The 15,168-nt window shown below is 41.6% G+C and overlaps 1 protein-coding gene across 1 annotated transcript in view; it reads right to left on the bottom strand.

The window, feature by feature from the left end:
* ADAMTSL1 (ADAMTS like 1) overlaps positions 1-15,168 on the bottom strand; it is a 376,366-nt gene that overhangs the window by 87,494 nt on the left and 273,704 nt on the right. Inside the window, 1 exon segment of the mRNA XM_044920766.1 lies at positions 3,179-3,307. Coding sequence (XP_044776701.1) covers positions 3,179-3,307 — 129 coding nt within the window.

Below are 15,168 nucleotides of genomic sequence, written 5' to 3'. Positions count from 1 at the left end.
TTCAAAGCCTTCCCAACCACCCTCCATGCTTTTCTTTTCCCCCTCTTCTGGTTGACAGGTTAGAGATAACCCCTGGGGAGACCTTGAAGGGCATGTGTTAGAGCCACAAGCATTCCATGACCCTGATTGTGTGGGGCAGCCAGCTCTCTGGACTCTTACGTAAATAATAATAAACTTCTATTGTGTTTGATCCATGATATGTTTGGGGGTCTTATTAGCATAATCTAGCCTACCTTAATGAATATACTACCTGTCACTGATTCCTCAACTATTTATTTCTGCATCACCAGTCCTAACAATTTTATCTCTGAAGTCCTTCAAAAACTTCCTTTGTTCTTAGAAGAAAATCTCAAATTGTACCATAATCTATGAGAGCATGTAAGATCTAGCCCCTGTCTGCTCTCCCCCACCCTTCAGCCATAGGTCATGCTACTTTCTTCTCTGTTGTCTGAACTACAGCCACCCCAGCCATATTCTACTCCTTTAGAGGCAGGCTGCTCTTTCTACTTCAGGCCCTTTGCACATGCTGGTCCCAATGACTGAAACACTCCCTCCTCCCCCAACCCTTTATCTCCTACTAGGTCTCCTGAACTTTTCTCAAGTAGAGAAAAAGTATGGGAGTGATACACTGGATTGGATCACTTTTCAAAAAGAATGCTCATCATACTCATTGCTTAATATTTGTTATGTTCAAGGGTTGGGAAGAATTTGTGAGGCTGCATCTTACAAGGTAAAGCATATATGTACAAAAAGTTATTTAATGAGAAACTGCTAACAACTCATACATCGAGGACATGAGTTACTCTACATAAATTATGTAATATTCTTAATATGGACTATAAAATAGCCATTAAAATTACACCATAAGAGAGCCATAGAGCCACTTGTATTAGTAAAGTAAAAGTCATTCCTGCTGCTATTGCGCATTACAACACTCAGTATTTTGATGGGAGACTCAGCTCAAGGATGATTTCTTTGTCCAGCAAATTCACAGACCGACTGTGTAATCAAAAGCAGGCTCTTGCCCACCACTTTGAATAAATACCTTATTTAACAAAAGGCATAATGACAAAGATACACAGATTTATTTTAGTCAACCATGATTAACACACATAGTTCTATGCATAAAAATCAAAATAAAGACTGTCATGTGCAGGGCCAGGCAAAAAGTGGGCATGACAACTGAGATCTCACGATGAGGTCACCAAGAGCGAGTCTCTGGATGAAGTCAGGGAGACAGGGCACCAAGTGGCAAGAAAGAATTGGCCAAAGCTGGTTTTAGTGTCCCCGGTTCCCCACGGTAAATGCTTCCTCACCTGGATTCTGGTTCTCTCAATCTCCTTTAAGCGCCCACTTCCTTGTTGCATGCCCCCTTGCTCTCCATTCTCTTACTCCTACCCGTCTCATCTCTCAAGAAGAGATCTAGCATGGTCCATTATATCTCCAGTCAGTGTTGTGTCTCTGGGGCACATGTTCACAGTGGTCCGCGGGGGGGATGATGGTTGTGCACAGAAGGCCCCACATGCACCATCAGTCCCTGCATGAAGGCCAGCTCCTTCATGGGAAGCCCTGTCAGAGGGTTTGTCTGACTCCTTATCTGGGAGGGCCAGGCCGGAAGGGATATGACTGAGGAAGGTTTCACGAGGCTGGACACACAGGCCAAGGGAAGTGTTACAAAGAGAAGCTAATGTATGATGACAGAGATAGATTTATAGTTCTGATTTCCTGGAGCTACCAGAATACTTCAGAGAAAACCAGACTGACTGTTCTTTGGAAACAACATGCTTTAGTTTAAGATCTTCCTCCTACTTATTCTAAACTGGGTTATGTGGCCTATAAATCACAGGCAGAGGTAAAACCTCCGATTTGGGGGTGGAGATTTAGGATCAAAGACAGCCCCAGAGAAGGGGTGCCACTGCCTGTCCACTCTGTCCACTGAGTATGGCCAGGGAGCCCGGCTTTGGGTTTGCCACAGAAGGGGATATCTGATGAGGATGGCAATCAGGGGCTGGAGCTGGGCCCTAGAACAGCAGCTGTTCATTTCTGTGCACTGGGGGCGTGAAGACCCTTAGGGTAGATATCACCCACTAGTGGTCCAGAGGAAGGGAGAATCAGCAGCTGGGCTTTGTTTGGCTCTGTGTTGGTGTTTTTGCCTTTTTAATGAAAGGTAAATACCTTTATAAAGAACATACTACTACCCCCTATTGTCTACTCCTTCTCTGCTTCCTTCTGACTTTCTGTTCCTTATAGGCCTCTGAGTTTGCAAGGCCAACTGGAGGGCAATTCCTATATATCACAGCTCCTAATAGCACTGTTTTTGTTCATGACTCCTACCCACTTCTGATGAGAGTAAGGTCCAGATTCCTGTTGGTCTTACCTCTGCCCCCTCTCTGTTGTTCCTCCACCCTTTATCTTTCCATCACCACTGCCCTAAGTTTGGGCCCCCATTATCTCTTCTCTAAACTACCAAGACAGCTTTTTTTTTTTTTTTTTATGATTTAAGTTTTAAGTCATCTCTACACCCAACACAGGGCTTGACCTCACAAACCTGAGATCAAGGGTCACATGCTCTGCCCACTGAGCCAGCCAGGCACCCCCGACTACTAAAACAGCTTCTTAACTGGCCTCTCCGTCCCAGTATTTCCTATCTTCAATCCATTTTATGCACTGCTGTTCGCTTACTCTTCTGGAAGTCTGGCTCCTTAATGCCACTCTCTGTCTGCCTTTTTCTGAACTCCTTGGCCAAGCATTTAAGGTCTTCCATGGCGCAATTGCAACCCAGCATACTAAAGCTTAAGCCCCTCCACGCCATTTCTCTACTCTGGGCCCCAGCCAGACCAAAGCACACACTGTTTGCTTACAGTCTTGGGCTTTCCTACTTCCATGAATTTTTCACACTCATTTGTTCACTTGGAACACTCCTTGCTTCCATCTTGGCACATGCAGTGTGCAAGGCTGAAATAAGAAACCACCTCCATCCCAGCCAGAATTCATCTTTCCTCCTCTAAACTTCTGTAGCATTGTCCATTTTCAGGGTGACTGAGGTTCTTGCCTTAGCTTTCTTACTAGCCCTAAGTCCCTGAGAGTAGAATCTGTATTTATCTTTGTATCCCTCAACCTAGCACAGGGTTCCATTAATATCTGAACAGATGAATTAACACATGAATGCATTTCTCACCTGCAACTTGGCAGTTAATTGTTACATTCACTCCTTGTACTGTTTTGATGGTGCTTCCCACATCAACTGTGATGGCAGGCTCCTCGGTGTTGATCACAGTCCCTCGTGATGTCTTCACTAGTGGTTTTCCTGAAGGTGGGAAGGAATGTGAGATTTTACTAGATGGTGGCTGTAGGCTTGGGGTGTTCCCTTGAAACATGGGCTGACCCACAATGAACAACTGGTATACCCAGGTTTTTCCCACTAACCATGTTTTCCTTTGAAAAAAACTGTAACTGCATGATATAAAAACCATCCACCCACCCAACTCATCCGCCATAGAATTGTCAGGAAAAGAACACAGACTGAAGAATCTGAGGATGGAGCACAGTATCTAACAAGCTGGGATGATTTGTGCATTTTATCCTTAAATTTATAAATGATATTTCTCTTATTTTTAAAGGCTTTTTAAAAAAAGATTTTATTTTTCTTTTTAATTTTATTATGTTATGTTAGTCACCATACATTACATCATTAGTTTTTGATGTAGTGTTCCATGATTCATTGTTTGCATATAACACCCAGTGCTCCATTCAGTACGTGCCCTCCTTAATACCCATCACCAGGCTAACCCATCCCCCCAACCCTCTCCCCTCTAAAACCCTCACTTTGTTTTTCAGAGGCCATAATCTCTCATGGTTCATCTCCCCCTCCGATACCGCCCCTTCATTTTTCCCTTCCTACTATCTTCTTCTTCTTCTTTTTTTTTTTTTAACATGTAATGTATTATTTGTTTCAGAGGTACAGGTCTGTGATTCAACAGTCTTACGCAATTCACAGCACTCACCATAGCACATACCCTCCCCAATGTCTATCACCCAGCCACCCCAGCCCTCCCACCCCCACCATTCCAGCAACCCTCAGTTTGTTTCCTGAGATTAAGAATTCCTCATATCATTGAGGTCATATGATACATGTCTTTCTCTGTTTGACTTATTTCACTCAACATAATACCCTCCAGTTCCATCCACGTCGTTGCAAATGGCAAGATCTCATTCCTTTTGATGGCTGCATAATATTCCATTGTATATATATACCACATCTTCTTTATCCATTCATCTGTCGATGGACATCTTGGCTCTTTCCACAGTTTGGCTATTATGGACATTGCTGCTATAAACATTGGGGTGCACGTACCCCTTCGGATCACTACATTTGTATCTTTGGGGTAAATACCCAGTAGTGCAATTCCTGGGTTGTATGGTAGCTCTATTTTCAACTTTTTGAGGAATCTCCATACAGTTTTCCAGAGTGGCTGCACCAGCTTGCATTCCCACCAACAGTGTAGAAGGGTTCCCCTTTCTCCGCATCCTCACCAACATCTGTCGTTTCCTGACTTATCAATTTTAGCCATTCTGACTGGTGTGAGGTGGTATCTCATTGAGGTTTTGATTTGGATTTCCCTGATGCTGAACGATGTTGAGCACTTTTTCATGTGTCTGTTGGCCATTTGGGTGTCTTTGGAAAGGTGTCTGTTCATGTCTTCTGCCCATTTCTTGATTGGATTATTTGTTCTTTGGGTGTTGAGTTTGAGAAGTTCTTTATAGATTTTGGATACTAGCCCTTTATCTGATATGTCATTTGCAAATATCTTCTCCCATTCTGTCGGTTGTCTTTTGGTTGTGTTGACTGTTTCCTTTGCTGTGCAAAAGCTTTTTATCTTGATGAAGTCCCAATAGTTCATTTTTGCCCTTGCTTCCCTGGCCTTTGGCGATGTTTATAGGAAGAAGTTGCTGTGGCTGAGGTTGAAGAGGTTGCTGCCTGTGAAGAACGGTAATCTTTTTTGATTTTTTTTTTTTTTTCACTCAGAACAATTCTTTGGAGATTCTTTGGGGTCTCTCATGGTACCATGGTTGTGTGTATCAATAGTTCATTCCTTTTTACTGCTGAGTAGTATTCCAAGGTATGGATTTATTACAGTTTCTTTAGCCATTCGTTTGTTGAAGGACATCTGGGTTGTTTCCAGATTGTATCCATTCAAATAAAGCTGCTACAAACATTTTTGTACAAGACTTTGTGTGAACATAAGTCTTCATTCATCTGGGATAAATGCCCAGGAGTGCCACTGTTAGGTCACACGGTAGTTGCATGTTTAATTTTTTAAGATAACTGCTGAATTGTTTTCCAGAGTTGCTGTATCATTTTACATTCCCATCGGTAATATATGAATGATCCACTTTCTCTCCATCTTTGCCAGCATTTGGTGTTGTCATTGATTTTAATTTTAGCCATTCTGATAGGTGTGTAGTGATATCTCATTGTGGTTTGAATTCCCATTTCCCTAATGGCTACTGATGTTGGATATTTTTTCATGTGCTTATTTGCCACTATATCCTCTCTGGTGAAATGTCTCTTACGTCCTTTGAACATTTTCTAATTGGATTATTATTATTTTTTTTCTGTTGAGTTTTGAGAGTTCTTTCTATTCTAGATATTAGTCCTTTGTCAGATATGTGGCTTGCAAAGATTTTCTCCCACTTCTGTAGCTTTTCATCTTCTTAAACAGGATCTTTCACAGAACAAAAGTTTTCTTAACTCTAGAAGTCTCATTTATTGAGTTTTCCTTTCATGGATCATGCTTTTGATATTAAGTCAAAACTATTTATCTAGACCTAGATCCTGAAGATTTTTTCCTATTCTTTTTTGGTAAAAGTTTCATAGTTTTACATTTTACATTGAAGTCTGTGATACATTTTGAGTTAATTTTTTTTAAAGCTTTTATTTATTTATTTGACAGAGAGAGACACAGCGAGAGAGGGAACACAAGCAGGGGGAGTGGGACAGGGAGAAGCAGGCTTCCCGCTGAGCAGGGAGCCCGATGCGGGGCTTGATCCCAGGACCCTGGGATCATGACCTGAGCCGAAGGCAGACGCTTAACGACTGAGCTACCCAGGTGCCCCTTGAGTTAATTTTTGTATAGGTGTGAGACTTCAATCAAACTTCACTTTTTTTTTTGCCTATGGATGTACAATTGCCCCACGATCATTTATTGAACAAGCTATCTTTCTTCCATTGAATTGCTTTTGTACCTTTGTCAAAATAGGTTGGGCGTATTTTTGTGGATCTCTTTCTGGGTTCTCTCTTCTGTTCTACTGTTCTGTGCATCTATCCATCTACCAATACCACATAGTCTTATTTATTGTAACTATATAATTAATCTTGCAGTTGGGTAGGTTGATTCTTTCCACTTTATTCTTCCTTGCTATTTCAGTTTCTTTGCTTGTCTACATAAGGTTTACAATAATCTTATCTACAACCATAAAATCTTGCTGGGAATTTGATAGGAATTAAAGCACTATATCATTTTGGGGAGAATTGATATTTTTACCTCTGTTGAATCTTCCAATCCATGAACATTGTATGTCTATTTATTTAGATCTCCCTTAATTTCTTTCAGCAGAGTTTTATGATTTTCAGCATACAAATTCTGTAAACATTTTGTTAGATTTAGACCTAATTATAAATTATATTTTCAATTTCAGTGTTCATTGATAGTATATAGGTATACAGCTGATTTTTGTATATACCGTGACCTCGTTAAACTTACATGTTAATGTTAGGACTTTTCGTGGGTGGATTTTTTGGTATTTTCTAAGTAGGTGATCATTTCATCTGCAAATAGTTTTATTTCCTCCTTTCTGATCTGTATGCCTTTCATTTCCTTTTCTTGCATTATTTCACTAGCTAGAACTTCCAGCATGGAGTAAGAGTGCTGAAACTGAATAAGAATGCAGAATAAGAGTGGTGACAGTGGGTCTGGAGTATGATGAGTGATTTTCAATTGAAACCTGGACATTTTCATATTACGTTATGCAAATCTGGATCTTATTTAAGCCTACTGTTTTAGCTGGCTTTCTCTGCAACCACTAAGGTGGGGGAGCAGGGAGGGGCCACCTTGTTACTGTGGAAGTAGAGGTCCAGATTCTCCACCTGGCCTCCTCTGTCACTCAAGTTGGGGGCTCCTCATTACTGCTGAGCAGGGGTGGGACTTCTGGCTCCCCACTCAGTCTCCACTGATCCCACCACGGGAGGGCCTTATTGCTGCTAGGTGGTAGGGGAAAGTCCTGACTCCCCAAGAGGCCGACTGTCACACCACCCTAGAAAAAAGGGTAAGGAGGGTGCTGCAGGGTGAGGATGGAATTCCAGATTACCCGTGCCCTTTCCACATTACACCCTGCATGGGTGAAATCCTTCTTCTCTGACACCACTTCCATGGGCGCACTGAAGAACAAACGTCATTTCAGTCTGATGAGGTGGAGTCGAGGTTCCCCATGCAACTTTTGCTGGTGTGGGTGGTGATAGACCACAGTATATGGTTTTGAAGTAGAGCTTCCTAAAAGTTTTCTGTCTTGCTAGGCCACCCGTTTCCTGGTCCTTTGGCTAAAGAGAGCAGTCTTTAGTTGAGGCATTATGTGTGTGTGTGTGTGTGTGTGTGTGTGTGTGCTCCCATTGCCTTTCCTGATGGCTGGCTTCTTCAGCTCCAAGTCTGGGAGTTAGAAGGCAAAAAGAAAACCCGAGGAAGTAACAACTGTGTAGTTCTCTTCAGTTCCCAAGGTCTCTAGCCAGTCTGCTTTTTCCTCTCCACTTTTTAGTCTTCTTCACTTTGTTCCATGGATCATCTCCATGGATTTTAGTTGTATTTAGCAAGAAAAATAGGGAAAAATGCATCTATGCCATCTTGCCAGAAGTAGAAGTTCTGTGTACATTACATTTTAATAGGCCTTTATCAGCTGGGGAGAAAAATCCAGCACTTTGTGTACCTGACCACAAAATACAACGAAAAGAATCATATACTGAGCACCTTGGGGGAAATAAGGGTCCACATGAAATCGTTTTTATATATCCTATGCTTAATTCTTTGTAAGCCAAATGGAGTTTTTAGTTTAGTTTAGTTTTGTTTTAACCATTTTATAGGCAGGACACGCTACGATGGTATTCACTCTTCTGTGCCTTCATTAACTGTGAAGAAAACCATAATTCAATTCAACCCTTTAACCTGTTTTTTATACTTTTTGTTTTCTCCTTCATCTATTTATCATTATTCCTGCTTGCCCTGTCACACAGCCTCCTGTGCCCCTCTTTCTTTTCTTCTTCCCTCTTCCCTTTTAACTGTGCTCTAGGTTATTAAGCTCATTAAAACTATGTTCAAAGGCAGAAACTTGAGTAAGGTCTGAAGATGTACATAGGCTCTCCGTATCTGTTGTGACTGTTTAGGGGTCTTTTCCCTTATTTCACCTATATTCCATATATTTGAGACTATGTATGAGCTGATGTGAAGATGAGTGACTTTGTACTACAGTTGCTGAGAATAATGCAGGGTGAGAATAGGGGAATGCAGCTGGAATGACCCTGAGTACACCTTGGCTTATCTACCTTCCCTCCCTACCCACAGGAAGCTCTCCAGCTCGAACTCTAAATATACCCTAAATAGAAACCCCGGACCCGCTCTGTCACTACGATCTGACGCTGCCACCTTCTCTGGCTGGACTGCTGCAGAGCCTAACTGGTCTCATTTCCATGTGTCTTTCACTACAGTCTCTTCTTATGTCAGCCGGAGTGATCTTTCTCAAACACGAATCAGATCATGTAACTCCTCGGATTAAATTATCCAGTGCTTTATCAGTGCGATTAGAACAAAATTTCAATCTCCTTTTCATGACCAGCGTGTCCCCTGCGTGTTCCTCTCCTCCCTCACTGAGGCCACACTCCCCATCTATCACTGCTCCAGCCATACTGGCCTTCTTTCCCTTTCTCCAAAAGATCAGCTCATTTACCACAGCTCTTCCCTTTCCCTGCCATCCTCCAGTTACAGACTTCTGCATGGCTGTCTTCTTCAGTCATTTCTCAGGGGCAAGTAGCACCTCCTAGTGGGACATTTCCTAACCACTCCATCTAAAACATGTACCCCTTTATTCCTGGCCAGTCACTATGTATCTCACCACCAACTTAATTTTCTTCATAAGCAAAGAACTATCAGAATATATAATTTATTTGTGTATTCTCTGTCCCCCACCGCTCACCATGCAGCCTCCATAAAAGCAGGGATCACATCTCTCTTGTTCTTTTTCATTCCTACCACCGAGTCCTGACAGATGGTAGGTCCTCAATAAACATCTAGTAAGTGAATATATGTGTGAATGTGGTGTGCTATGTGCATTATCTGAATTTGTTTTTGCTTTCATAACAAGGCAGGTAAAGTATTTCTTTTATGTAATCAAGGAACATAGGTTCAGAGAGGGTTCATGGATTGTCCAAGGCCACAGAACGGCAAGGAATAGGGCTAAACTTGATGCTAGATTTTGACCTAAAGTCCAGTGCTTCTTATAGGGGATCTCAAATCCTTGTCTGTGGATTGGCTGCCTCAGAACTCCCAGGGTACTTATTAAAAACATAATCTGTCCTGCTATACTACAAGTCGCCTCACTGTGTAATAAAAAAATACTGTGGCAATGGAGAGAAGTAGGTTAGGGACCAGAGAGTTTCAGACTCACAATTACTAAGTTATTTTTCCTATAGGAATTTTAATAATAAAGGTGGTTTTTATAGCTGCAAGTGTATAGCTATAAAATTCAAATGTCACTGAATTAAATCCAGCCCTTAATTAATTATATTGAGCTTTTGCTCAAAAGTAATGGCCTTTTGTCCTGTCACCAGAGGGCTGTCATTAGCACAAGCTACTTGTATGTTTCTTATTACCTTCATGATCCACTGTGAAGACAAATCACTAAGTAACCCAAGTATTTATGATCAGTGGAAATATACAATGAAAATAACGTTTCTTAACCACTCAACCTCTTACATGTATTAGAAAAAGCTTGTATATATTACTGAGTCCCATTCTAGATCCACTACATTTGAATCTCAGGTGGTTTAAAACCAGCACACAGGGCCACGACTTTGACTCGGGACACGAAGGTTCTCCCTACCCCAAGAACAAGGCAACCATGAGATGGTTTCGGGTGCCTTCTGATTTACTCCATCATGGTTGCCAAGGAGACAGTTTCATCCAGTGTGTATAACCATCCCATTCCAGTATGCAGAGGCTTCTCCAGGACAGAGCTCAGACTGCTCATAAAGTTGTCTGTTCTGGGACAGAAGCTGTAATCTCTATTTTCAACAAGTTCATAGGTAATTCTGATACTCAGCCAGGTTCGAGAAGCAACAAATTACACTCTTCTGGTTTTTCTGTAACTGATTTCTCTGATTTCCTGGTGAGTTGGGGAGATTTCTTTTGAGAAAAGAACTACTAGTTCCCTATTTGAAATTTTCAAGTTGGAGCTCTGATTTTCATGGTCAACTAACAACAATAACCAGCACAACAACAAAAAATACGAGCCTATTTTAGATCACCTGGATGATCACCTAGTAAGTTAATGCTGCTATAGGATGCCATGCCTAGGTTTGTGTCTGCTTCTAGTCACATGAACGAGTCTGACTTTAATTACGGAGGTTAGAAGAAAAAAAGTAGAGATGCAGAGAGAGTGAAATGAGAAATTATATGTTTGCGCGAAGACAGTGCTAAGAAATAAAAAGTCATGGCATGCTGTACTAAAATAGACTTTCATAATAGGCAAAACAGAAAAGAAGTGCCCTGAGCGTGGGCCGTGATCGCTGGACCTGCGCAGTGTGAGCCGTGCCTGGGCTGGCAGGCCTGTGTGCATGCGCCGCCGGCGGCTACGCCCTCCCGCGAGTGCGCTCAGCCCGCAGATCCCATGTGTGCTGCTTCCTGATGTGAACCAATAGGGCATCTAGATGACGCTTTCGTTTAACCTGTGAATTTGTGTTACAGTCGAGTAAGCTATGCAGAAGGAGATTATGCCTCGTTTTATATGCCCAAGAAAAACAAGGAAATGGGAACAGAGGCAAGTGTTTCCACTTATTGGGTCTAATGTGAGGAATCAAGCTTGTCCGAGGGAGTCGTACTCAGAGACAGAAGCATTGAGAGAATCGTTTTTGCTCAGTTCAGACCTCATACCCCTTAGCTTTTGGATTATGGTTCGGGTTAGAAGTAACGCGGAACAGGGGAAATAGAGCCTCACTCGTGGTCAGCGAGGGCAGCCCCTGTCCAAAGTGTGAACGGGAGGCACGGCTAAACCTTGTGTGTCGGTACCCACCCGTGTGCCTCCTCGTGATGCCTTTACAGCAGAGGGGCTCGGCCCCCCAGGCACTGTCCTCATCCTGAAGCACGAGCCATGGAGAAACAGGCATGGACAAATGAGCAGCCCCAGGCGCAAATGCTCAGAAATACATTCCTGTGTAGAGTCTGAGCTCTGGCTCATGCCTCTTTCCTGCATGTGTGACTCTGGGTAAAATCAAAACCCAATGGGAAAAAATCTGAACATATGTGCCTGAAAAATATCTTTGGCCCAGTATAAAGGTGATTGAGAGAGGAGCCAGAGGAGATGGAAGGTTTGTTTTTTGAGTGCAGCCAAGAACAGAGAGCATTGTAAGTAACTTTTTCTCAGGGTCCAAGGCCAGGCCTCTGCTAATAGGAACTTTGTTTTTAACGGCATGATGCCTTCCATTCTAGAAGCCACTGCTGACATGGATTTGCTACTAACCAAACTCTTTTCTTCTTTCTGGTCACACAGCTAGGTCACTTTCCAGAATCTTTGCAATTAGGTGTGAGCAAGGTACCGAGTTCTAGCAGGTGGAATGTGAGAAGAATGCCACTTCTTGACCCAATCTACAAAAACCCTTTTGAGCAATAATTTTAGACTTTATGTGAACAGGAATAATCTATCATATTTTAGCCATCATATATTTATGGTTTTGTTTGTTACAGTAGTTAGCAAATGCTAATCCAGGCTTAGTGAATATTGGTTGACTCATTAAATGAATCAAATGGGTCTTCTTTCGATTCTAATATGAGTCACAAACATCATTTGATGGCTATTATTAGCCATCAAAAATGAATCGTACTTTAAAGGCTTGCAATTCTGACTGTGGAGCTGGGGGTAATCTATGCTAGGAAGTGCGCGTGTGCATGTGTTCCCAGGCAGGGTGAGACATGTTGAGGATGGCTGGGATACAGGGCAGTGACAAAAAAAGGGACTGCAGGCGGCGGGTTTGAAGACTACTAAATGGCCAGGTTTGAGATTCTGAAGTGTAAACTAGCAACTGGCAGAGTCTTTCTAGAGTACCACTCAGGTACAGATTCTGGGTTACACGCATGAGGACTGAGCAAGTTATTCCTGCTTTGGTTTTCTACTTCTATAGCTGTAGAGCTGAGGAATAAGTACATTAATGCATGTAAAGCTGTTAGAGTGATTCCATAGCACAGTGTGAGGTTGGAACAAATGTTTGCGATCATCGGCATCAGCTCTGCTAAACCGGAGAGGAAATGTTATGACGGGTGTTGATGAACTAAGAAAACAGACAGAAAGGGAAAGTTTAAAGAAAAGAAAAAGGAAAAGGACAGGAAAGAGGAGAAGGATCAAATCTGTTGCTGAGAAGGAGCTCAACTGCTTCCATTTTGAACTATGAAGGTTTCAGAATAATTAGGAGAAGTAATTTAAATACAATGGATTCTCCTGAAACTCCCATCAGCATCTGGACAGACACAGAGAGCTTAAACGTCACCCCAAAGAGCTTAAATGTCGTTGGAGACCCCAGAAAGTATCTACTTGCAGAGAAGTTGTGAGACCTGTATGCCAGGCTGACTTGCTGGGGACCCCCGCGTCACTGTTCAGGAAACCAGCTGTGATATCCACAGTGGCCCCAAATCTCAATCCAAGAGAAAGGTGAATAGGGCAGTGACACCCACTAATGAAAATATTAGAGTATACAGTGATGCGGTGTTATAAATTTCACATACTTTCAACATCTAAAACTAAACAAATTGCATTTGATCCAGATTTCATCAATGGATAATGCCTTGTAATAAGTGAGAATAGTAAAACAATGCCATAAGAAATGCTTGCTTCTGCAATTTATCACAGGCTTCTCACAAGGGCCACTGGAATTAAATCTGCAAAAACTCCCTGAGGTGAGAATTCCCAGTTGAAGAATTTGAGACTCATGAGTTAAATAAAGTTTAAGGGGCCACGATCAGTGTGATCCCATGAAAGCCCTTATAAAGACCAACATCATCTTATACATCTGAAATGAGTAATGACGGATGCGGATACTGACTATTCCTAGTTACCATCCCATGCTGGCCAGAAACGTCTCAGGATCTGGCTACCTGGCCATTTCAACAAGAGTCACTTTGTTACAGATAATAGTTATATTGAAATGCATGATTTCTTTTTTCCTGGTCTGGTTCTCCTTCCAAATGCCTTTCACATTTTATAGCTCAGGGATTTTTTAACTCCTTCCTGTCCTGCTGTCTCTCACGAGGTCTCCTTCACTTAATTTTTACCTCCTGCCTTGAGAGTTGACATCTGACCTTTCAGTCCACTCTGCTTACCTGGTACCCTTTCTCATCACCAGTCGTCTGGGAACCTTTCCTCTCACCTGTTATTTTTCCAAGACATCACTGGCAAAAGCTATAATTCTATGCTATCTAGTCTTCTAGTCTCCCAAAGATAAAGGAAGTAAATTTGTAAACGTTAGAATTTCAGGTAAGGGTAGCTCGTAGTTGTGGTGGCAGAGCGACTGCTGTTCTTGATTTGTATGTAAGAAATTCGTAGAACTCTTAGGTCTTCAAGAGACCCAAGTGTGTATCTATTTAAAACCCCTCTGTTTATAATAAGGACACAGATTTATAGTTCTAAATCTGCTTCTAAATTTTGTAATGAGGCAAATACTTTCCTTAGAATCTTACTTATTCCATTATTACAATAAGCTTCCTTTTTTGTAATAGTAAAAAATAAATGTTTCCCTTTCATCCAAATCATTACATGGTTTTAGTTAGTATAATCTAATAAAATAAATTATTACCCTTTGCATAATACTCTGACTACACAGGGAAATGTGGTGTAATATCTGATCAGAGAATACAGGATATGGAAGATTTGACTGGAGGGTACTGGTAACCTCAAGGCTATGTTCACAGCACAGACATGTTTAGCCTGAAAATAATTTTTTACAAGTTTGAATTAGTTGGGCTCAGTTAAAAATGGAGAGATTAAAAGTGTGTGTGTGTGTGTGTGTGTGTGTTTTGGTTTGGCTTATCTGGAAAAATTAGAAAGTCTATCTACATTAAATTTGCATTTTTCTATGGCAACAGTTTGATGAAAATGAGCTGCGCTCTTCAGACAGGGTATGGTAGGCAGAATAATGTCCCCCCTCCCCAACTCAAGGTGCCTACATGCAATCCTTGGAATCAATGTCTATGTTATGCTACATAGCAAAAGGAAACTAAGGTTGCTAATCAGCTGACCTTAAAATAGGGAGATTATTCTAGGTTATTTAGGTGGGCCCAGTCTCTCACACAAGCTCTTAAAATCAGAAGAAGGAGACACAGGAAGTTTGTCAGAGAGAAGCAACATGAGAAGGGCTCAGCCCGCCATTTCTAGCTTTGAAGATGGAGAAGAAGGCCAGATGCCAAGGAATGCAGTAGCTTCTAGAATCTGGGAATGGCACTCCATTCAGTCAGTAACAAAATAGGGACCACAGTCCTAGGTCACAAGGAACTAAGTATTGCCAACAATCCAAATGAGCAAAAAAAAAGCATTCTCCCCTAGAGTTTTCAGATAGGAATGCAGCCTGTTGACATCTTGATTTTATCCTGCGAGACTATACTGGAGTTTTGACCTACAGAACCTTAAGATTGTATATTTGTGTTGTTTTAACAAAGTTATCACTACAGCAAAAAAGATATATAAATGACTAATGAGCAGAAAAAAGATACTTGACATCATTAATCATTAGAGAAATAGAAATTAAAATCACAGTGAAATATGACTTCTCATTCATGAGCATGGTTATAATAAAAAAAAGGATGATAACGAGCATTATTGAGGATGTGGAGAAACTGGAACCCTCATGCATCGCTAGTGGAAATG

Source organism: Neomonachus schauinslandi, chromosome 13 (genome assembly GCF_002201575.2).
Source record: "Neomonachus schauinslandi chromosome 13, ASM220157v2, whole genome shotgun sequence".
NCBI lineage: Eukaryota > Metazoa > Chordata > Mammalia > Carnivora > Phocidae > Neomonachus > Neomonachus schauinslandi.
This window is presented reverse-complemented; position numbering and strand designations above follow the sequence as displayed.